The sequence below is a fragment of the Vulpes vulpes genome, chromosome 7 (genome assembly GCF_048418805.1).
Source record: "Vulpes vulpes isolate BD-2025 chromosome 7, VulVul3, whole genome shotgun sequence".
In the NCBI taxonomy this organism is placed as follows: Eukaryota; Metazoa; Chordata; class Mammalia; order Carnivora; family Canidae; genus Vulpes; species Vulpes vulpes.
This window is the reverse complement of record NC_132786.1, coordinates 82,852,392-82,875,561: the sequence shown is the minus strand read 5'-3', so window position 1 is coordinate 82,875,561 and position 23,170 is coordinate 82,852,392. Positions and strand designations below refer to the sequence as shown.

The 23,170-nt window shown below is 33.8% G+C and overlaps 1 protein-coding gene across 12 annotated transcripts in view; it reads right to left on the bottom strand.

Moving 5' to 3' along the window:
* Positions 1–23,170, bottom strand: part of AKAP9 (A-kinase anchoring protein 9) — a 150,724-nt gene that overhangs the window by 10,771 nt on the left and 116,783 nt on the right. For 11 of the 12 annotated variants that reach the window (XM_072764244.1, XM_072764246.1, XM_026003738.2 and 8 more), the window contains 17 exons: positions 22,013–22,165; positions 21,476–21,655; positions 19,781–20,851; positions 18,507–18,647; positions 17,498–17,986; positions 16,851–16,914; positions 16,641–16,762; positions 15,872–16,063; positions 15,418–15,606; positions 9,395–9,539; positions 6,856–7,075; positions 5,987–6,137; positions 4,172–4,840; positions 3,750–3,958; positions 3,317–3,422; positions 1,781–1,963; positions 638–838 (listed from right to left, as the gene is read on the bottom strand). In XM_072764244.1, the coding sequence (XP_072620345.1) occupies positions 638–838; positions 1,781–1,963; positions 3,317–3,422; positions 3,750–3,958; positions 4,172–4,840; positions 5,987–6,137; positions 6,856–7,075; positions 9,395–9,539; positions 15,418–15,606; positions 15,872–16,063; positions 16,641–16,762; positions 16,851–16,914; positions 17,498–17,986; positions 18,507–18,647; positions 19,781–20,851; positions 21,476–21,655; positions 22,013–22,165 (4,485 nt within the window). The remainder of the gene's footprint in view (positions 1–637; positions 839–1,780; positions 1,964–3,316; positions 3,423–3,749; positions 3,959–4,171; positions 4,841–5,986; positions 6,138–6,855; positions 7,076–9,394; positions 9,540–15,417; positions 15,607–15,871; positions 16,064–16,640; positions 16,763–16,850; positions 16,915–17,497; positions 17,987–18,506; positions 18,648–19,780; positions 20,852–21,475; positions 21,656–22,012; positions 22,166–23,170) is intronic. The other variant, XM_072764250.1, reaches the window with a different exon arrangement.

Here is a 23,170-nt window from a genome sequence, read left to right as displayed (position 1 = left end):
TTTGGAGTTTAGGCTCTATTCATCATATTCATTGCAAATATTTTTGTCATTCCATTATTATCTCAGTTTTTTCTCCTCTAACTGCGTAGAGCTACTTTTATTATTATGGTCGCTAATCTTTTTTTCCTTTAAAGTTTTCAATGTTAATGTTCTCTGTCTCTTCAAGAAGTATATATTTATGTTCACTCCATAGTTAAAAGAAATATTCCAAACACGTTTCTTTCTGTTTTGGATTTTATGTTAACGGATTAAAAGCTGTTTTAACTACAGTATTCATTATAGTCAGGAGAAAGGCAGTTCAGAGGGTTTACCATCTTACAGAACATGATGCTCTGGTATTGAATGTAGTAGAGCTCTTGTTGGCAGTAGAAATGAAACTTTCTGTTGGTCTTCAGGGATGAAATGGTGGGAAGCAGGACCGTGAGCTCATGGTGCTGCCAGTACGGCATGCCTTGCCACCAAGTTTTTGTGACCAGCTGGAGGCCTGCACTCATGACGCACATCGAATAGTGAGAGACCTAGAGGCAGCCTGAGCACCACCTAAATTTCTTTACTCTGTTCAGTTAAGGTTAGTGAGAGATGAAACAAGGCAAGAGGACCAGCCTTGGTACATGTTTAGATGGAAGATGTCTCCTACCTTTATAGCGGCATGCTCTGAATCAGGGCTCAGGTTGTGAAGTAAAGTTTCATTTCTTAGTTCAGCTTTCAGTTTATACACTTCAGCTTCTGCTCTTTTCAAGGATTTTTGGAGAGTCAACTTTTCTCTGTTCCAGATTTCTTTTTCAGAAGCAATGATGGCTTCAATGCTGGCACCACCACTGAATGAAAACCTGGAAGACTGCAGAAACGAGAGCCCACTTACATGGTTTTAGGAATAAGTCTCTGAAGAAAAATCTAAATAAACATATTAAAGGTATCCCCTATGGGATATCAGCTTTCCAATCTCAGAGAGGGAGAGTTCAACAGCAATCTCAATTGATAGTAAAGAATATACATTAAGTATATGGTCCTTTGCTTAGTACATTAATTTTAAAACAAAATCTCTATGGAAGCATCACCCAAAAGACAGTGCTTAGATTTTTGCAGAGCTTTAAAATATAAAGTCTAGAGACTTAATAAATGGACCATCTGGGTTCAAATGTAGAGCCTAACCCTGAAACAGCGCCTTGGGGGAGTGCGGAAAAAAAACCCCAGCAGATACAGAGGGAAGTGGATCCATGCAGAAGCTCTGCGGATGTGTTATCCTGTATTTGTCTCAGGAGTCCTTTCTATCTTTATATTATATTCCTATCTTTATATTACAGAAGCTAGCAATTTATTTTGTAGTTAACTGGAAAAAAATTTAAATAAACTGCTAGAATGGTTTATTAGACTGAAATAAATAACTGATAAAATTAACTGATGAGGAACAGTCAGAATTCACATTTGAACATTTCTTAACATGGACCCACTGGTGGTTCCTAGGTAGCAAAGTATCTGGCTTTGGAGATAAGCAGTTCTTGATTGGACTACAGACTTCAGTTTTCTCATGTGCAAGACTGAATGTGGATTAAAGATTCTGAATGTACAGAACCCAGGATCTGGCCCAGAGAAGGCCCCCAATATATGATATCTATTATTGTTATTATCATTATTATTGTCATCTCTCTACCATTTTTCAATGATCTTACTAAGAATCAGATATCTAATATTTTTATATTAGAGCTAAAAATTGAAACTAGAGAGTAGAAATTGTAACTCAGCAATATTTCTAACATGGTCACACTAAAATCAGACGTACATAATCTCTGCCAGCTCCTATCTGTCGATACCGCCTGATTTGTTCTTCTAGCTTCATAACTGTATTTCTCAAATCATTCTTTTCTTCTGTCAGTTGGCTGATATGTCCTGTCAGCTCAGCATTTTGTCTTAGCAGTCTTTCAGTCAACGAGCCACAAGAAGTACCAGGGGACACTAAACCAGGCTAGAAAGAGAAAATGGTACTAAGGTCGTGTAAGCACAAATGTTTATGAACAATGCACATCAACATGTGAGCAGACACTGAGAACACCAGATTTCATGATGAAGTGGTGCTTGAACTGAGTCTCCTGAGTCTGGAGAGTCTGCTTCTCCCTCTTCTTCTCCCTCTCTCTCTGCCCACCTCCTGCTCATGCTCTCTCAAATAAATAAATAAAATCTTAAAAAAAAATTCCTTTGCTAGCAGCGTGCGAAGTACAGTAAATTAGGGAAGATAGATCCTGGTGTCAGTTGGACACATCAGGAAGTCATTATAATAGTTTAGGTGAGAAATACTGGAAGCCTGAATAAAGGTAATGACTAAGGGCACGTGGGATATTTAGGAAGTAAAAGCACAGGACTTCATTACTACTAGGATACACAAGTGAGAGTGAAGGAAGGTAGTCTAGGGTGATTTCCAAATTCCCAAAGTGGGCTCTATCAGGACCAGAAACATGGGTTGGGGACAGAGGAGGAAAAAAAGAAGATGCTCAGTTTAGAATGTGCCTGTGAGGTTCCTAAGGGGTCACTATGAGGCACATTTCCCCAGAGAAAGAGTTCCTGTAGCTAATGGAAAATATAAATCTGGATCACAGGATAGAGGTATAGACTAGAACCACAGACCACTAGAAGATAGAGATCTAAGTGGTGAGATCTTTATCACATTTACTCATTGTAGCCCAAAACCCAGGGTAGTAACTGGCACATAACACATGCCTTATGTAAGTATTTGTTCAATAAATAGGTCTACTGAGAACTCAGGCTATGGGAATAAATGAGCTTTCACAGAGGAAAAAAAATGGATCAGGATAGGAGGAAGAGGAATTCATGAAGGTGACTGATGGAAGAAATATACTGAGAATATACGGTCATAAAATATACTGAGAATATACTGTCACAAAAGGTAAAAAAAAGGAGAAGGTTTTTAAGATGAGAGAGGTCAAAAGTATCAAATGCTACAAAAAAGTTAAAAAGACAGGGAATGAAAAGATTCATCAGATTAGTCAACTATGAAGACAATGGTGGCATTCTGTGGGTGGTTTTGAAAGTGGTGAGATAAGCCAGACTTGATTATCATAATCTTGAAACTTAATTATCATAATACAATAAAATGCCACTATAGTTATTCAACAATGATAATGAAAATTAATTTCCCCTCAAATTTTCATTATTGTCTGTTAGGGAAGAACAAATATTAATATTTAAATTAAAAGACAAAATTAAAACTCTTTAGAAAATACAGTGCCAGTTTCAAATGATTCACATAGCTCCATTAAATCTTTGTTATTGATATCTTATAAAGAGTTTTTAAAAGTTTTACCTCTTCCCCTGGCTGGCTGGTTAATTTTTGCAGTTGTAAAATAATTCCATCAATATTTTCCTGAATCCAAATGAAGTCTTCATCATCTGCTGTTTCAAACTGTAGTCTTCAAGGAAAAAGACAAAAAGTCAAAACAGATCTTTCTCAATTAGTGGTGTTGACTAGCACAAACTTGACAGATCAGGTGACACTCTACTTTACTTGTTTTCTCCCTCACACTGAGTATTCATTTTCCAGGGCTTAAGGTGCTGAGATATTTGTTTATAGGCAGAGTTTTGTTAAAGAATACCATCTCCTAATGTGAACATGCAATAACTTTACAATTTCACTGTTCCCTGCCCCGTTGGCTAGCTATTACTGAGGGGTAGGTTTTACCCAGCTTGTGTAGAAGAATGCCATCTTTAAGGGTCAAGAGAAAAAAAAAAAATCTAACCTATTGGAGGCTTTCTGGGCCAGATGCTGTAGTTTTGAAGCCACACATTGAAGCTTTTGTCTGATCATTTCTAATTCATGATTACAGCCAGTTCCTCCTTCATTCATTTCAATCAGTTTAAGATAGCTTGATTCCTTTGTCTCTCCTTCTATTTTCTGTTGAAGAACCCAATTTCTAGTTCGATCACTGGTTAAACTCCATGTAGTTGGCTAGCAATTTTCAACAGAAAAAGAAAAAGCAGTAAGTATCAATGAACAGCGAATCAACACAATTATGGTTTATACTCCAAATAAGCTTCTATGAATCTCCTTTTTAAATCATTTGTTCATAACTATTTAAGTAATTCAATCCAATAGCAGAAGTGTATGTTCAAAGGGCTGTAGTGCTATCTCAAAAAACATTTTAATACAGTGTCAATTTACCTCATTAAGATTCTGATAGAGAATTCTTCTACTTTCTCGTTTTTCTTCTCGTTCTAGTTCTTGCTTCTGGAATTCCTGCATAATTCCCTGTAGTCGCTTTCCTTCAAGGTCTAACTTATAAACTTGTTGCCTTTTCTCTTCCAGCTGGCGCTGAAGATCTTCTACTTTGGATTGGAGCTCATGCATTTTTTTCTGTCCTTCAGTGTTGGCCTCTTGTTCTGTCTGCAACGTCTTCCTGTGAACCTGCCTATCCTTTTCCATCTGCTGTCTTGTTTGCAAAGAATCCAGTTTATATTTCTCAGTCTCATTTAACAATTCTACTATGCGACTGTGCTTCTCCTCTAGCTGTTTCTGTAGCTCTTTAAGGAGGTCCTCAGAGGGTAGGGAAGGCCGAGGCTGCCCACTATCATCACTGCTCTGCAGCTGAGCATGCAATTCCCGCTCCCTATCCAGGGTACTACTCATTTCCTGTATTCGAACTTTCTCAGATTCAAGAAGTACTTGAAGCTCTAAGTTTCGACCTCGTTCTTCTGATAACTGGGCATCATGTAGCACTCTTTGTGATTCTATTTTCTCCTGTGATTCATTTAGTAGTTGTTTCTGTTGCTCCAACAGTAGATTTAGCTGGATATTCCTTTGTTTCTGACCCTCAAGTGAAAATTTCAAATCCTTATAGGAGAAAGTTGAATTTAAGAATTTGTTAATATTATTAAAAGTCCTTTGTCAGTATAATTATACTTTATTAATATTAAGATGGTAGTATTTGGTAATAGAACTGGTTATCCAGTTTATGAACTTAAATTTTCAGTGGTTAGAGCATAATTATTTGGACAGCCAGATGATTTTCATCAAAGAATAAAAAAAAAAAAAAAAGAATATAAACAAAAGACAGGTAAGCTAAATAATACTTTCTCTCCAAATATTAATCATATTTAGTCAAGGAATATGAGGCAGTGTATATTCTTTCTAAAAACAATACCCTTTAAAAATACAAATATTTCCAATATAGTGTGATATGAATTCCTGAAAAGCCTCATGTTGTCCAATGTCACACACTGAAAATAATATGGCTTATGGGGAAAGCAGGTTTAGGGACAAACTACTCAAAACGTACACAAATTTGTAATGATAAAAAACAGTAATCAGTACCCAAGGGGATATCACGTTCCTTAGGTAAAGAGCTTACTATGCTAGGAGGCTACCAAGATGGACATTCAAAAAACCCCAGCAAAACAAAAGTAATAGGGCAGAAATGTCAGCTACGTAGTTTTTTAGCATACAGCTAGTGAGTACCATGTATGGACGGAAGTGGGCACTGTATGTGCAGTACAACCTGCCCTGAGCTGTGAGCTATGCAAAGCTAGGGTGGGCCTCTTTCGAAGACAGTTCAGAGTGATAGGACTCATTTTAAATTTTTAAAAATATGGTAGTAAGGGCTCCTGCTGCCAGAGAGGTGTCACTATTCCCTATCCCTAGGGGAAAACAGGAACTAAAACTACTCTGCATTAAACTGAAATGGATGACCCCCCCACCCATCAAATTGTATATGCACAGAACTCAAATTCCCAAAACACACATTGTAGCAGAATAGTCTGTACACACTCCTGTATGTAGCACAGCAAAAATGCACCCCACTATTAGCACTTCCTGTAGACAACAGAACAGTCTTTCATAGTGGTGAACAACTTACTGACCTCATAAGGAATCTAACATGTCTAAAATCTGATGTTTTAGAAAGAGGAAAGGTCTCCAGACTCTCTCTTCCTCTGTTGTTCCAGATTTTCCACAGGCATTTAAAGAAAAAGATAACAATACCTCAAGTTCTTCTTTATCCCGCTCTTCATTGCGTCCCAGTTTGGCTTTTTCTTTCTCCAAAGCCCACTGGAGCTCTCTGGATTTTTTCTGTTCACTTGCTAATGTATCATTAAGCAAATGTACTTCATCGGTTTTATCTTTAACTTCCAACCTAAATCAGAGACAATGAACTTTAATAAAATTACTTTGACCAAGTTTATATTGAGAGAAAGAGACAGCTTCCACTAAACAGTGGAAGCATATTATAAACTAGCTAACAGGAAAATATAAGCCATGTACAGATTAAAGATTTTTGACTATGGTTTACTTCAAATTAACTGTTTCTAGTAATGCAACTATTAACTATTATTTAGCACTGTAAATAATTTATTTTTACAAATAACATTGATAAATTTTCCTTTGTCTTTTACTGAAAATGGGTATCACCATCATTCAAAATAAAGAATGACTGTCCTTGTAATGTGTTCTTGGCAAGCAAAATATCTCATTATTTACACCAACAATTTACAAGCATTTTAAAACATTTTGTACGTAGTAGGTAAATGAACCACAAATTCTATCGAGATCACAAATATCAAATTGCTTGATGGTAAAACAGAAGTCAAAATTATGTATCTTATACAATAGTAAGTCTTCAACAGAACTGAACTCACAGCAGGGAATATGCCAATACCTAGTTATGAATTTATTATTTGGAAAAATTTGGAGTTTTTCCTCACCACTGTGGTTTTTCCTATAAATAACAAAGTTTCAGGTTATTTACACATTATGTATAATGTTATGCTTTTATAAGACCTGCACAATGTCTATGACAAAATTAATCCAACTCCTTCACTGATCCAGGCTTATAATAAGGAAGCCTGACACACCTGAACGCCTCTAATTCCTTCAGGTGCTTATGTTGTGCCTTGAGTGTTGTTTCTAGTTCCAGTTTAGTTTGTGCAAGTTCACTCTTCAGTTCAGCAACCACCATTTTCTCAGAACTCAGCTGTTCCTGCAGTTCTGCTGCTCTGTCCTTAATGCTACTGAGCTCAACCTGCATCTCCAGCATCTGAGACTGCTTCTGCTGCATCGTATACTCCAAGAGTTCTAAATGGAAAAGTATGAATACTTGAATTATGACCTGGCAACTCATATTTGGTTTATAAATATTTTATTGAGAACTGATTTTTTTTTTTTTTGAGAACTGATTTTTAATTTAGGAGATTACTGCAAAGCAAATGTGAAAAGATTACAGTCCCAAAGTTGGCAATATTAATACGTATCATGAATACTTTTTCTCATAGTACTAATGGTCAAGATTTCAGAACTATAAATACATAAGGATGATAACAGTTTAACAGAATATATCAATACAAGATGTGAAATAAAAGAATATTCAGGTGTTTATAAGTTGTATACATAAAAGTGTGTATTTGCTCATGTAGAATTTAATAGTTTATACTAAAAAATGCCAATGTTGATAGCCACACAAAGCACTTGCAAGAGTTTAGCATGTAACCAGCACTAGAGTGATCAGCACGGCTTGCTGGTTTTGTTTAGCTCCCTACACACACAGTCCCTAGGAACTTTACTGTCATAGAAGTTTAGATCAGTTTATTCTTTAAGCGCCAACCAAAGCCCTGCTACAGGTCTGTTACAATGAAAACAAATGAAAATATTTAAACTTCTAAGTACAATAAATGAAATGTTACAAAAGTGAAATGTTACAAAATATGCATTAGGATCTCATTTGCAAAAAACATAAATTGTATACTACAGCATTAACAAAGGTCTGCAGATAGATGTATTTACCTGGGTGAGGGTGATTTTTCCTCTACTTTTTTGTTTTTCCATTCTACCTTAATGTATTTTCAACTGAAAAAATTTTTATCAAAGTTCATTGCTTTATATTACAATTCATATTACTGATCTTAGGAGGCAGGAATAACATTGGTTTTAGAAAATAGTCAATCTAGTTTTAAGCTTTTGTTTTTTTTTAGATTTATTTATTTTAGAGAGAGAGAGAGAGCGCACAAACATAAAGGGCAGAGGGAGAAGGAGAGAATCCCAAGCAGATTGCCCTGAGTGCAGAACCTGACATGGTGCTCGATCTCAGGACCTTCAGATCACAACCTGAGTTGAAACCAAGAGATGGATGCATAGCTGACTTTGCCACTCAGGTGCCCCTATTAGTTTAAACTTTTAAAACTATTTCTTAGAAGAAGCTAAGGATCTACAAATATAAATATGTACCTACATATTAAGTTTTCCATGGGGTTCTATTTAACTTAAATAATAATAAAGTAAAATAATACTAATCAATTCTCTAAAAATAATCTTATATTTATATATTTGTGATCTGATGAAAATGAGACTGTACTTTAATTCCTACTGATTTCCATTTGCAACTTAATTTACTATAACAGACATCCCTACAAAAAAGTGGGGAAAGTACATGAACAAGCATACCACAAAAGCAAAAATCCAGCTAGTTTATAATTAGTTTGGCATTACAAAATAAAAGTGAAATATTCTGTGACTCAGCAATTCTACCCCTGGGGTATATATACCCAGAAAACTCATGTATGTATGCAGCATGTGCAGAATAGCATAGGTTGTAAGAGCTAAAAATAAATAAATAAATAAATTAATTAAAAAAAAAAGAAACAATCTAAATATTCAATCACAGAATGGATATATAAATTGTGGAAATTCTACACAGTAACAAAAACAAACTGGAGATAAATGCAGTAACTTAGAAAAATATTATAGAGACGTAAAAGAAGCAAGATAAAACATATATAGAATAATAAAGTTCAAAAGCAGGAAAACTGTAAAAGCTTATATGGTTTAGGAATATACAAATAAAACTAAAGAAAAATCAGGATAATAGTTACCTCTACGTTACTACAGAGGAGTGTGTTTGGGAAGGAGCCTCTGAGGTACTTGACATGGGTGAAGTTTCCATAGATATTCATTTAAAGATTTGTTATTCTATATATTTTTGCATCTTGCACTTTTCTTTATGTATATTATAGTTTACAAATAATCCATAAGAAAAGGATTAAAAAAGAAATAGTTACTCTCATTGTGGATTTCTTTTTCTTTTAGATAGTTAACAAAGAACTTCAAAACAAAAAAGGGTAATGAAAAAAAAAAAGGTAATGAACTTAATGGGCTTGTTTTAAACACCCTGATCAAAGCAATGGCTGTTCTTTTTAAATTAAACATATTCGTTTAAAAGCCAATTGGACAATCTCTTAATTCCCAGAGTAATTAATGTAGATTATTTCCATGATATCAGAATAAGAAGAAAATGTGACTATAAGGAAATGTGTTTTTAAATGAGTAACAATACGAAGAAGGGAAACAGTGAAATATTTCAACCTATTTGCTGCTACCATGTGAACTTGACATACAGCATACCTTGGTTTGGTTGATCATTCTCTTGTTCTCTTTTCAGAGTCATTTTCCTACCATTCATCTGAGCATGCAGTGCTTGAATTTCAGATAACAAACTCCTTCTATCTGCTTTCTGGAGGCATTCCATAGCTGCTTGATATTCAATACTCTACAATAACGCAAAATAAAAAAATCAAGTGAAGAAGAGTGTCATAAAGACAATAATATTAACAACCAGGAAGTCTGGGGAAAAAAATGGAACACATGCTAAAATTTTGGAAACACACTAATTTTCACTTCCTGTTCATTAGGAACAGGAACTTTTAAATTATTCATTAAACAGTTCATTAAAATGAACTCAAACAGTTCATTAGCAACTTTTTAATTATTAATCTTCACATATACTTTGAAAAACTTCAAACATAAAATAAGAATAATAACAAACACTCATGTACATAGCTTACAAAATAGCACCTGTACAGCTAAAGCCCTCTCTATACAACTCCCTGAGCACTTCCTCTGCAGCACCTGCTTCAGAAATACTCAAATTCTAAGTCTGGTGTTATTTTCATGCACTCTATATATTATGTACACAAATGTATCCTCAGCAATATACAGTATAGTTTTGCATGTTTTAAAACTTTATATAAATGGCATCATATGGTATATTCACCTTTGCATGATTTGCCTTTTTCACTTACGGAATTTAAGTGAATTTCATCATGTTGCTGAACCATCTGGGTTGACACACATAGCTCTATTTCACAATCATTTTCAATGTTATATAGTATTTGATAGTATGAAGTATACAGTACAGCTTGAATATCTTTTCATGTATTTATTGGATATATTTTTGGGCACATATATATAGAATTTGTCCATTTTTCCAGAGGTTGTTTTATTCTCATTGGATATCTGGTCAGTGGTTTCCTTTTCTTACGATGTCTTTGTATGATTTAAGAATCAGAGCAATAGGGATCCCTGGGTGGCACAGCGGTTTAGAGCCTGCCTTTGCCCGAGGGTGCGATCCTGGAGACCCAGGATCGAATCCCACGTCAGGCTCCCGGTGCATGGAGCCTGCTTCTCCCTCTGCCTATGTCTCTGCCTCTCTCTCTGTGTGACTATCATAAATTTAAAAAAAAAAAAAAAAAAAAGAATCACAGCAATAATGGGTTGCCTGGGTGGCTCAGTCAGTTAAGTAGCCGACTCTTGATTTTGCTTGAGATCATGATCTCAGGGTCTCGAGACTGAGCTACTTGTCAGGCTCCACGTTCAGCAGGGAGTCTGCTTGAGACTCTCTCTCCCTGCCCTTCCCTCTGCTCTTATGTGATTTTTTTCTCCTCTTTCTTAAATAAATAAATCTTAAAAAAAAAAAAAATCAGAGCAACACTGGCCTCATAGAATGGGCTGGGAAGTGTTCCCTTCTCTCCTTAATTTTAAAAGAGTTTGTAAAGGACTGGTATCAATTCCTTAATCATTTGGTAGAATTCATCAGTGAAGCCATCTGATCGATCATAGGCTTTTCTTGTGTGAGATATTTTAAAATTACTAATTTAACTCTTTGTGATGAGTCTATTTAGAGTTTCTATTTTTTTGAGTAAGTTTTGATAGTTTGTATATTTTTAAGAAATGTGTTCATTTAATGCTATGAAAGTAATTATTTTTAAAAATTACATTTTGTTAAGAAATTAGATTTTTACATTTTGATCTTATATCCAGCAGCATTACCAAACTTACTTATTAATTCTAAAATTATATGTGTATACATTCTTTTTAGTTTTCTATGTAAGTGGATGGGTTTTCTCACCCCTCACCCTATCTATCTTATTTTTCTTGCTTTGCTTTGTTAGCTAGATCTTTAGGACAAGGTTGAAGAAGCTAGTCAAGTTAAGAATATTTTTAATATTTAACTATCAGATATAATGGTTATTTTAGGTTTCTTTATTTTTAAGATTTTATTTATTTATTCATGACAGAGAGAGAGAGAGAGAGAGAGAGAGAGAGAGAGAGGCAGAGACACAGGCAGAGGGAGAAGCAGGCTCCATGCAGGGAGCCTGTCATGGGACTTGATTCTGGGTCTCCAGGATCACGCCCAGGCTGAAGGCAGCGCTAAACCGCTGGGCCACAGGGGCTGCCCTGGTTATTGTAGGTTTCTGTTAAATAGACCCTTATGTAGTTCAAGAAATTTTTTTATTTTTAGCTTGTTCTTTGTTTTAAGGTATTTTAAAGTATAAAATTCTCATTTAATTTGCTGTGTCTCTTGAAATGATCACTGGTTTTATTTTCTCTTTTTTAAAGTAATAAGTCACATGAGTTATTTTTAATGGTATGCCACCTTTGCATTCCTGGATAAGTTTAAGGTGATTGTGTCTCTAAAAAATATACATTGGTGGATTTGATTTAATATTTTGTTTAGGATTTCTGCATCTATGTTCATAAATAAAATAGGCCCAGGACGCCTGAGTAGCTCAGTGGTTGAGTGTCTGCCTTCAACACAGGATATGATCCTGGAGTCCTAGGATTAAGTCCCACATTGAGCTCCCTGCATGGAGCCTGTCTCTCCTTCTGCCTCTGCCTCTGCCTGTGTATTTGCCTCTCTCCCTGTGTTTTTCATGAATAAATAAGTAAAATCTTAAAAAACAATAATAATAAAATAAAATAGGCCCACAGGTTTTTTTCCTTGTATTATCTTTGTCTGATTTTGGTAACAGGGTTATAATAGCCTCTTAAAAAAACACAAGGCATTCCCCCAGTCATCCAACAATGGGAAGTGTATGTTTAAGATTAAAATTAGTTATTCCTTGAATGTATGCTACACTTCACCTGTAAAACCATTTGAGCTTGGTGTAATTCCTGTGGGTAGCAGGAACAATTTTTTTAATTGTTTTTTATTTCCTATTTTGACATAATTTCAGACCTACAGAAAAGCTCCAAAAATTGTGCAAGGAATCCCCATATATTCTTCATCCAAATTCTCTAAATGTTAACTACATTTGCTTTACTACTCTCTCTGCATATACCTGTGTATGTATCTACACACATATGTACATTATTTTTCTTTTCCAAAATGTATGAAGATAAGTTGCAGACAGATGCTCCTTTACTCCCCCAAATTACAGTATTTCCTAAAAACAAGAACATTCCAAACCACAGTACAATTATCAAAAGCAGAAATTAACTTAGTATCATACTATTATTTATTTTTTTCATACTATTATTTAATGTACAAAACTTATTTATATTTTGTCAAATTTTCCTAATAACAAATGGGGGAAAAGTAGTATTTGTATGTCTTTGTCTTTTGTGACCTTGAATTTTTGAGGACTACAGGCTATTTTGTAGTCTGATTCTCAATTTTAAAAAACTTTTTATTTTGAAATAATTTAAGACAAAGTTCCCATGTATCCTTCAGCCAATATTCTCTGATGATCACATCTTACATAACTTAGTACATTATCAAACTTAGATTCAGACTTAAATTCTATTTAAGTTACAGGTCCTACTGAGATTTCATTAGTTTTTATATGCACTCATTCATTTCCTGGTATATAGTACTATGAAATTTTATCACATGTATAGGTCTGAGTCACTACCACCACAATCAGGATACAGAATTGTTTCATCACCACAAAGAAACTCCTTTGTAGTTACATCCTTTCCCAATCATAACCCCTGATAATCAATGATCTGTTCACTATCACTATAATTTTGTCATTTCAAATATTACATAAGATGTCTACAGTATCAATAGTCTGTTCTTTTTAAATTGCTAATTAGCACTGCATTATATGGATGTACTTCAATTTGCTCATCCATTCACCTGTCAAAGGACACTGGGTTGTTTCTAGTTTGGAGTATTACAAATAAAACTGATAAGAATATTCTTGTACAAATTTTTATGGAGACATAGTTTTCATTTCTCATAGATACCTATAAGTGTGACTTCTAGGTCATATAGTAAGTATATATTTAACTTTGTAAGAAACTGCCAGATCATTTTCCAGAGTGACTCATTTTACATTCCTATGAGCAATGTATTACAGATGCAATTTCTCTGCATTCTCACCAGTACTTGGTATTTTCCCTCATTTTTATTTAGGCCATTCTGATAGATGTACAGTGGCCTCAATTTGTTTTGGCCTAATATATGCTTGTGAGCAGATTTTAGTTATGCACAAAAGTGAGGTAGTGTATTTCATATGAGGAGGTACATGGTGTCTGGTTTGTTCTATTACTGGTGATCACTTGGTTAAAGGTGGTATCTGTCAGGTTTTCCATAGTACAGTCATTGCTTTTCCTCTATAATTAAAAAAAGATATCCTGAGGATTTGAGACCATGTAAACATACTTTTCTGAAATATTTTTCTACTAGTTTTAGACTCATGGCTGATTATTGCTTGAGTTATTACTATAATGTTTAATAAAGGGTGATCTATATTATTTCTTCTATACACTATCTGAAATTCTATTTAAGAAAGAATTTTTATCCATTTGTTTATATTAGTATGAATTCATGAGTTATTTTACTCTTTAGTTTACAATCTCTCTATCATTATTTAGTTTGATGTTCCAATTGTTCTTAACGTGGACATTGGGAACTCCTTCAAGCAGGCTTCTGTGATCTTTTGACATTTCTGCTTCATTCTTTGAGCAATCCCTTATCAGCAAATCAAGATATTCCAGGTTCATTTTGCATGTCCCTCTGCTCCAACTCTGGAATCAGCCATTACTTCCTAGTTCCTTTTAATGCAAAATGTAGTTGAAAATGAAGATCTGGGCACTAAGTGTTGTTAGTAGTTTTTTAACTATTTGTTTTGTTTTGTTTTTTACTAGCTGTAGGTTTTTTCAGGTTTTCCATTTCTTCCAGAATGAGTTTTGAGAAGAGATTATTTTTGTGGAAAATTTGTCCATTTTACTCAATTTTTTGAATTGATATAAAATTATTCACTATATTCTAATATTTTATATCTCAGTTAACCTTTCATTATGATCTTATTTTCATTTTTAACTTTTATAAAAATGTGCTTTACCTTTCTCCTTAACCAATTCTCCAGAAAAGTTTCTTATTAACCTTTCAAAGAAGAAACTTTTAAGGTTTTTATCCTCTCTATTGTACCAATGTATACATTTCACCAGCTTCATTTTTATTACAGTAGAACTCATTATTTGTGGATTACGTATCTACAAATCTGCCTATTCACTAAAATTTATCTGCAACCCAAAATCAGTACTTGTGGTGCTTTTACAGTCATTTGTAAACATGCAAAGAGGGGCAAAATATTAAAACTGTCAGCTGTGCATGTATGTAGCTGAAGCTGAACTAGGTGACATAATGCCATTTTCTTTCATCTCTTATACTGCAAACAAGTGTCCATCTATTTTTGCCATCTATTTAGCGCTGTGGGTTGTTGTTGTTGGTTGTTTTTGTTTTTTTGTCCTTTTATGCTTTTTATTGGTGACTTTGCTATTTAGAATGGTTCCCTAGCACAATGATGAACTACCTAGATCACAAGAAGGCTGTATTCTATGCAGAGAATACATGTGATGAGCTTTGTTTAGGCATGAATTATGTAGTGCTTTTGGCCATGGGTTCAATATTAATGAATCAGCAATACCTGGTAAATAAGGTGTCTTTAAGCAGGAACACACAAAATTATGTATTGACTGACAAATGTCATGATCAGGGGCTCATAGGATCCTACCCATTATATTTTCTCTAGAAGCAATGGCTCAGTATTCACAGCAACTGTACATAATCTAACCACTGCAGAGAATGAGAACTGACCATGGTTTACTACTTCTACTTTACTTGAGCTTATTCTGTTGTTCTTTTCTAACTTCCTAAGTTGGATAAATAGCTCATTAATTTCTAGTATTGTTTATTTTCTAACATAAGATTAAACATTTAAGGTAATAATTTTTCTTCTAATATTCTTAGTGGCTCCTATTAAAATTTTAACTTTCAGACCTTCCCCAAAAGTAATCAGTAACTCATTTGCTTATTACTATTAAAAAGCATTCTTTGTTTCAAAGTTTTATTTTGATACCTGTTCTTGTATTTTCTGCTCCAAACAGTTTAATAATCCAACTGCATCTTTAGTACCTAGAGCTGTCAGCTCAGTCTGAAATGCAGCTAGTAAAACACTACGCTCCTTTAAGAAAACTTGCTGAAGAGCAAGCAGAAGTTCACCTCGCCAGTCTGGGAAGGTCTCATGAGACTGGGAACCTTCATAAACCTAGCAGAGTATAAAAAACAAAAGTTAGTTTTCAGATTAGCATGTTTAAAAAATTCTAAAAATGGTATTTATCTACTAATCAAAACAAAGAGTATAAGCCAAAAGTAAAGTATGGATTTATTTTCAAGTGTGTGGCTTGTGGCATTTAAACGATATACAGTAATGCACATGTAATTACATCATAAAAGATCATAGTTTAATCTGTAGAGTACCTTATTATTAATAAAACCCATACAAAACTAGTAAGATGCACAATATTAAGTACCTCGGCATCTCTTTGCACTTGCATTTTGGTAATTAAATCCTTAAGAGATGAAATTGTACTGAGATAAGCTCTTCTTTCTTCTAGCCAAGATTCTGAAACTTGCTGAACAGAATGGTCTTCTCCATCACTATAGGGAGACTCAGTGAGGGAGAGCACCTGCATGCCTTCATTATGGACAGCTCTTAGTAATCCCTAGAAATGAGAACCCAAAGGCCAGAATTGACATCTTCTTCAAAGATAGACATACAAAGAAAAATAAATCTTAAGCAAGGTAGTTTTATCTAGTTAGACTGACTTAGAAGAGACACGGCAGGAAGGATACACCAGGCTACCATTATTGACAACCTTCTTTTTATGGAGGGGTAAGCCAATCCCAGAAGACAGTCTATGACTTTGTGTAGCTCTCACCTATACGTTGCTTTTATTAATCTGATGTGCTCTTCTTGGATTTAAAGACTGGCCACTAATTTCGCCAAAAGAAATACGTAAGAGATAAATTCTAGTCCTTGAGATGGTTTTAATAATTTTGGCACTCAAAAACACCAGGAACAAAAACTATTTCTAAAAATCTTTAGACAGATAATTATTAAATATGTTGTACTTTATTATCTGCAGAATACAGCAATAACACTAAACAGATTCCCAAGATTAATTCTTGCTATGTGATTCTTCAGAAAGAATCTTACTATGTAAGTTCTAATAAACTGAGATGTTCGATATGGAAAACACATTGGCTAAGTGTCACTAAAAGACATCTGTCCTTCAGTACCTTTATTTTCTTTGGAAATGAATCTGTTGAACTTTCACCTTCATCTCCTCGGTCTTCTGATGCTGTGTCAAATCCTTGACTTTGTGTGAGATAAATTCCCTGACCCCAGTCTGATCCAGAATCTAAAATAAAGAAAACCACCACTATTAAAAAGAAACAAATATTTTTTAAATAAGTACTACAAAAATGTCAGAAATTTATATAACTTACCACTGGAACATATTTCTCTAGTTTGGTAAGCATCAGAATGTGTTAATTCAGGAACTGAGGATCCCTAATTAGAGAAAACAAAAGTATAAGTAACATTTTTTTCCTTAATAAAAATAGGGCTCAATAAATAGTTTTGGTCTTTTGTAACGCTGTTAAAAAACAAATGAAAAACTCAATTCAATCTGTCACACATTTTACAATAAATGTCTTCAATTTTTTTCTTAAGAGATATTACCCTAAGAAGACATTCATCAATTAAGGCATAATAATATCATGTTCCAAGTTTCCAGAGGAATTCTGTGGAAAGTTATCATCTGACTATACAATGGGAAGATTTAAAACTGCAATTTTATCATTAGGAAGAGACGATCATAAATTTCTTTTTCTCTTAAAAACAAAGAATTTGGGCAGCCTGGGTGGCTCAGCAGTTTGGCGCCACCTTCAGCCCACGGCGTGGTCCTGGGGACCTGGGATTGAGTGCATTGGGCTCCTGCATGGAGCCTGCTTCTCACTCTGCCTGTGTCTCTGCCTCTCTGTGTGTGCGTGTGTGTCTCTCATGAGTAAATAAATAAAATCTTTAAAAAAAAAGAATTTTTGGGAAAAACACAAAGAATGTTGAAAAAACACATATTCTGAGAACCAAATACCTCTTTAGATCTCAGACACTGTATCACTGCCTTCAAGGTACCACATTCCTCCGTCAGTAACTGAACAGCAACATAGTGCTCCCTCTTCAAGGTTTCGGTTTCTGAAATATGTCTGGATTCCATATCCAAAATTTCAGCAGCATGTAGTTCTTGCATCTGCTCAATTTTTTCAGTAAACTGACTGATTATTTCAGTGACTTCTTCTGATGAACATTCACTCCGTAAATCAATTTGGATTCCTGCATTTCTAACAAGAACTTGTGGAGTCTGACTGCTGCTATTGACCTTGAGAGTCCCTTCTGTATGGGATGCCAAACTTGCATCCATGTTAGTAGGAAGCGGCTCTGATACGCAGACTATTCTGTTTTCCTGTACCTTAGTCTTATCTTCTTTTTCTAAGAAGTAGGCTAATTTCTCTTTTGCTTCTGTGAGCTGATTTCTAACTTGGCTTAAATCTTTCTGAAGAGATGCCATATTTGTTTCTTTTACCTAAAACATAATGAACAGTAGAACATTCAATTAAAAATATTAAATGTAGAATTTAGGGTAGAGAGTATATTCATGCTAAGACATTCATTTTCCTCAGAACAATAGGAAAAATATTTCAGTAACACTCATAGATTCCACATCTCCAGTGTGTGTGTGTGTGTGTGTGTATATATATATATACACATATATATATAGTCACAGACTATCATACAAGTGAAATTATTTTATCAGCCTCTTCTTTTGGTTTTCATGGAATAGAGAATTCTGTTTAACATCTGTCTTTCTCCTTGATCATTAATGGACTAGAGACTAAAAGCATCTTTCTAAAAAAAAGATTCAAGGAAAACCAAGCAAGAACATGCTAATAAAGAAATTCATAAAAACTTTTCATCAAAACTACAAAAGATTTTTTTTCTAGCTTTTAAGTTATGAATTTGGTTTGTTTTTATAGAAGAGAATATACTTTGAAATGAAATTAAGATATGTAAAAATAAGTGAATTTGGAGAAATGTTATTTTACCAAAAGCTCTTCTTGAAGCTTTTCTGCTTTCTCTTTATAATTGGCAAGTTCTTCTTTGATAGCTGATGATTCAGCTTTAAAAGCCTCAAGTTGACAAAAAAATCCACTTTCTTCACTGGTATGAATTAGCTCAGCAGTTGTCTGAATGGCAGTGGAAAACATTTAAAAACACATTATTTTCAAAAAATACAGCCAGGTTCAAGGTACTTATACATTCTAAAGAAGCTTTTGCAGGAATGACTACTTATCAGTATAGAAATGATTCACGTTCTTTCAACAAATAGGAAAACTTTTTTTTAGGTACCATCAGTTTATGTTTTTGAGACAGTAAGAAAAAAATTATTTTCTGGGAACGAAACATCCATCATGTATATATATTCTAAATATTTATAAGATTAATGAAAATGTAGTTACCATTCAGAACACTTTCATATTTATACCACTTTCCTCAAATAATACCAAGTCTTACTAAGATATTTCTTACAAGTTTTAAAAACATGGAAAGTCATGTTAATATTTTATTTTAATAGGACTACAGGAATTTATAGTTCCATAGACCTAAGAGAAAAAAGCCCAGTAAAAGGAAAGAATTATCATTCTTTGTAGAACAAATTATATATTTAGAGAATTTTGATGTCAGTTAATCGCCTATTCAGATAAGACTGCACATTTAGTACTCAAAATTATAAATACATAAAGTGAGAATTTGAAAATTAAAGTCCTTCTATTTCTGTCTTGTGCTAAGAAATAAATGCCATTTCAGATCTTTACAAAAGTAGACTTACAAAGGAGAAATACAAATTACTTCTAAGAAAAGGAAGAACCTATTATCAGGCATAAAATCTACAAAAGCTAATGACTTATCATTGATATGTCACTTCAGAAGAACGCTAATATGTTTTGATATTTTCCATTACTTAAAAGGAATGATCAAATAGCATGCATCTTAGATGGAACTGGAAAAAACCCCACATAAGTTCCAAAGGACATTTGCTACACTTAACATCTCTAACTTTCTTCTGACTGCTCTAATGAGTATGCTAGTGAAATAAATAACATGATTTGAAGCCCACAAAATAGAGTTTGTATTCATTACTTTAGTGATAATATGGACTGCACAGAAAAGTAATATTTTTATAAAAAGCCCCTATATATGAATTGCTAGGTGTAAAGAACACATATTTAATTTAGTAAATTAGCAATCAGCTTAAGGAACAAAGAAAAAAGAGAATTCTTTATGGAATTTAAGTGAAAAAAATAAAAAACAACCTAACCTTGAGAATTTCAAAATCTCCTTCAGGGCTTTTCTTTTCTTTATTTCCCTGTTTTTTCTCCTCCTCCAATAGTCTCTGTAGTTCTAGTAGCTTCTTTTCTTTTTCCAAAGCATTTTTCTCCATAATTTCTACCTGTTCTTTTTCTAAAATCAAACTAGTCTGCATTTCAACCACCTGGCTTTCTAATTCTGATATTCTCAAGGTTAATGCTAATACGTTTGACTCCATCTCATTGTCTGTTACTTGATTTAAATTCTGTACATTTGTTCTTTCAAGTTCTGATGAAACTGCTTGTTCATCTTGACAGAATTTTGCATATTCCTTAACTGCTTCAAGTTGGACTTGACTCACAAGAGCAGCAGCAACTTTCTCTTCAAGTATATTCTGTAGGTTTACAATCTTCCTTTTAAGCATTTCTGTTTCAGACTGGCCTTGCTCTTGCATATCCTTTATTTGCTTGTAGCACTGAGTGAGTTCTATGTCCTTTGCACTCACAGTGCCCTCAAGTTGTAGCACCTTTGTTTCCAAACTACTTATGGAACCTTTGCTGTTTTCTTCAAAAGATGTGAAGTAAGTCTGATTTTCTAGGGGTTTAAGAGCATTCTCAGCAAGGACTACTTCCAGTTCAGGGTGGATTTTGCTCAGATCATCCATAGCCATGTTAATGCTTTTCTCCGCTACACTTCGGATTTTTTCCATATTTTCACGTTCTCTCTTTAAGCTGCATAATTCTTGTGTTAGCTGGTTCATTTTTAAATTGGTTTCTTCAAGTACATTTTTTGTAAAGGCTATTTCTTCATTAGTGGTTTCTACTTGCTGTTCCAAAGCCAGTTTTTCAGCTATTACCATATCCAATTGATGTTTTAAACTATCTGCTTCTTCTGGGAAAGAATTAGCATCCACTGACGTCTTCTGTTCAATATTTGCCAGTTCCTGTTGAAGTTTTTCAATTACTTCATTGAGCTGCTCAATTTCTTCTTCTCTATTCTTCTTAACACGTTCTTGATCACTCATTAAACATTCTATCTGGGTTTCAAGATCCCTTATCAGTTCATTTTTTTCTTCAATAACCTGTTAAAGAAAACAAAGTAACAGACATAAATATGTACTTATATTTTGGGAATTTTATTTTTTATTTTAAGGGCAGGATCTGAAAGTGCTGATCTCATAGACACAAATAATATACCTCTCAGACATGTGAGACTAATTTCAATATAGACCAATAGTCACCATCATATCAAACAAGGACCTTTTGTCAAACTTTGTTCAGAAAATTCTGTTAAATAGAAAGTGATTTACACATTAGTAGCTGATTTCCTAGAAATAAAATCGTCAATAAACTCTAACTGAAAAGAATGAAGTATTAAAATAAAAAAGGGCTACAGCAAGGTGCTATTATCTGATTTAATTCATACTGAGTAGAATAATTTTTAGTAGATTTGGTTAGAATGATATGATGAAATCTGAGTCACCAGGGACTCTCTCTGGAAAACAACAAAAATCTGTGACATAATATTAGGAGAGGACAAAAAATACACATAGCTTATTAAGCCAATGTGCCTTAATAAATTCAAATTAATGCGTAAAAGAGAATTAAGGTTTATTCAGTTTTATATTCAAAGAGAAGCTAAAAAATAACCATTTGGCCTTTAAAATTCTAGCTCTATTTCATGGAGTAATTTTAAACTAGTGTACCTTATTATCTGTTGTAATTTTAAGTTGATACTGAAGTTTTGCAATTTGCTCATTTAATCGGTCAATTTCTATTTCTTTTTCCTGCATTATTTGAGCAAATTTTCCAAATAACACATGTTGGTCCTGAGTAGGGATAGCATCCGATTCCTTTATGGCATACCCCAGTTTCTCCATTTCATCCTAGGGATAAAAATAACCATCCAGTTGGACAGATTATTATATGTAATTTTCTGAATATTCTTTCAATTAAGTGTTACAAAAGATAAAATGCCCAAAATGTATACAAAATTGGATTATCATACAGCCATTTAAATCAATAATTCTTAAAATATTTTGATAAAAGTTCTCAAAAATTCTTCATTCATGATGAATTCTACTGTTTATGTTGGGTTGAAAATAAATTCCATGCAAACCCATTTGCAGTTAATGTTCCTCTGTTAAGTATTATTTAGTAGCTGGATTCAGCAAATACTTGAATACAAAGACAAGACAAAAATTATGAATTATTTACAGGCAAAGTTTTTCTTAATTAATTACCTTAAATAATTTGTTTTCTTGTTCCAGTTCTTGGAGGCGGGTAGTAGATTCCTTTTTCTGTATTTCTAATTGCATATGTAGTTGCTGAACTTCTTCATTCTTATTTTCTAGTTCCTCTCTAAACTGCTCTAACTGTTCTTCTAAGTTCGTAATCTGATATGAAAATTATCATAAAGAAAGAAAAAAAAATACCTGTTTATACAATGTCTGTCAAGAGAGAATGAAAAGTACTATAAGTAGTTGTATAAAATATATCTGCTTAAAACATATAAGCCATGAGAATAAAGGGGTTTCTCTAAGCCAGGTATAACCGTGTGGTTTCTAGGTATTTTCAAACTGATCACCTTTAAGTCATCCTACTCAAAGCAAAGGGAAGATCTTCAGAGGAAGGATACAAGGAGCCATTTCTTACCTAAAATATTCTGATAAAGCAGAAAAAAGTCAGGGGAGGAAGGGAAAGAGTCCACATTTGAAATTTTATTTCATGTTAAATTTAGTTGTTACCAAAAGTACAAGAAAGCTGCAGAATTAAGTCAATTGGTCAGCTACCAAGTGAGACTAGCTCAAATTAGTCCATACTAATGCTTAATGAAAGGTTTGGGTGCATCTGTCTTGTTTAAGCAGAAGAAAGCAGAGGTATACACGAAGACCATGAGATCCTTAGGTGTGCAATACAGAAACTTAATAGTAAGCTATTAATACTATTTTAGGAGAAAATTAGAGAGCTCCTATGTGTAGGACAATAGAAATTTAGCTCTTTCTAAGCATAGATTACTGTTAATGATAAGCAATTACTCTGTAATGGTTATACAGAGACTATTATATAAGGACAAGTTTCAAGACCTAGTTATTATATTTTAAAAGTTGAGTTTGATTAAGGAATAGTCATTTAGCTCAATGCTTTGTAGCTGCTTAATAAATACTTAATGAATGAATTTCCAAATATGTATTTATCTGATGATCAAAATCGCTGCATTAAAAGCAACCTAAAATGCAGGAACAACATTACTCAGTGGCAGCTGGCTGAGAGAGCAGCCTACAAATCATTTATTGCCTTAGAACTTGAAAAGAACCATATTCTGCTTACACTCAGACATGTAATCAGAATCCTATCTTAGCACTAGCAATGCAAAACCCTTCAAAATAATTTAGCCTAAT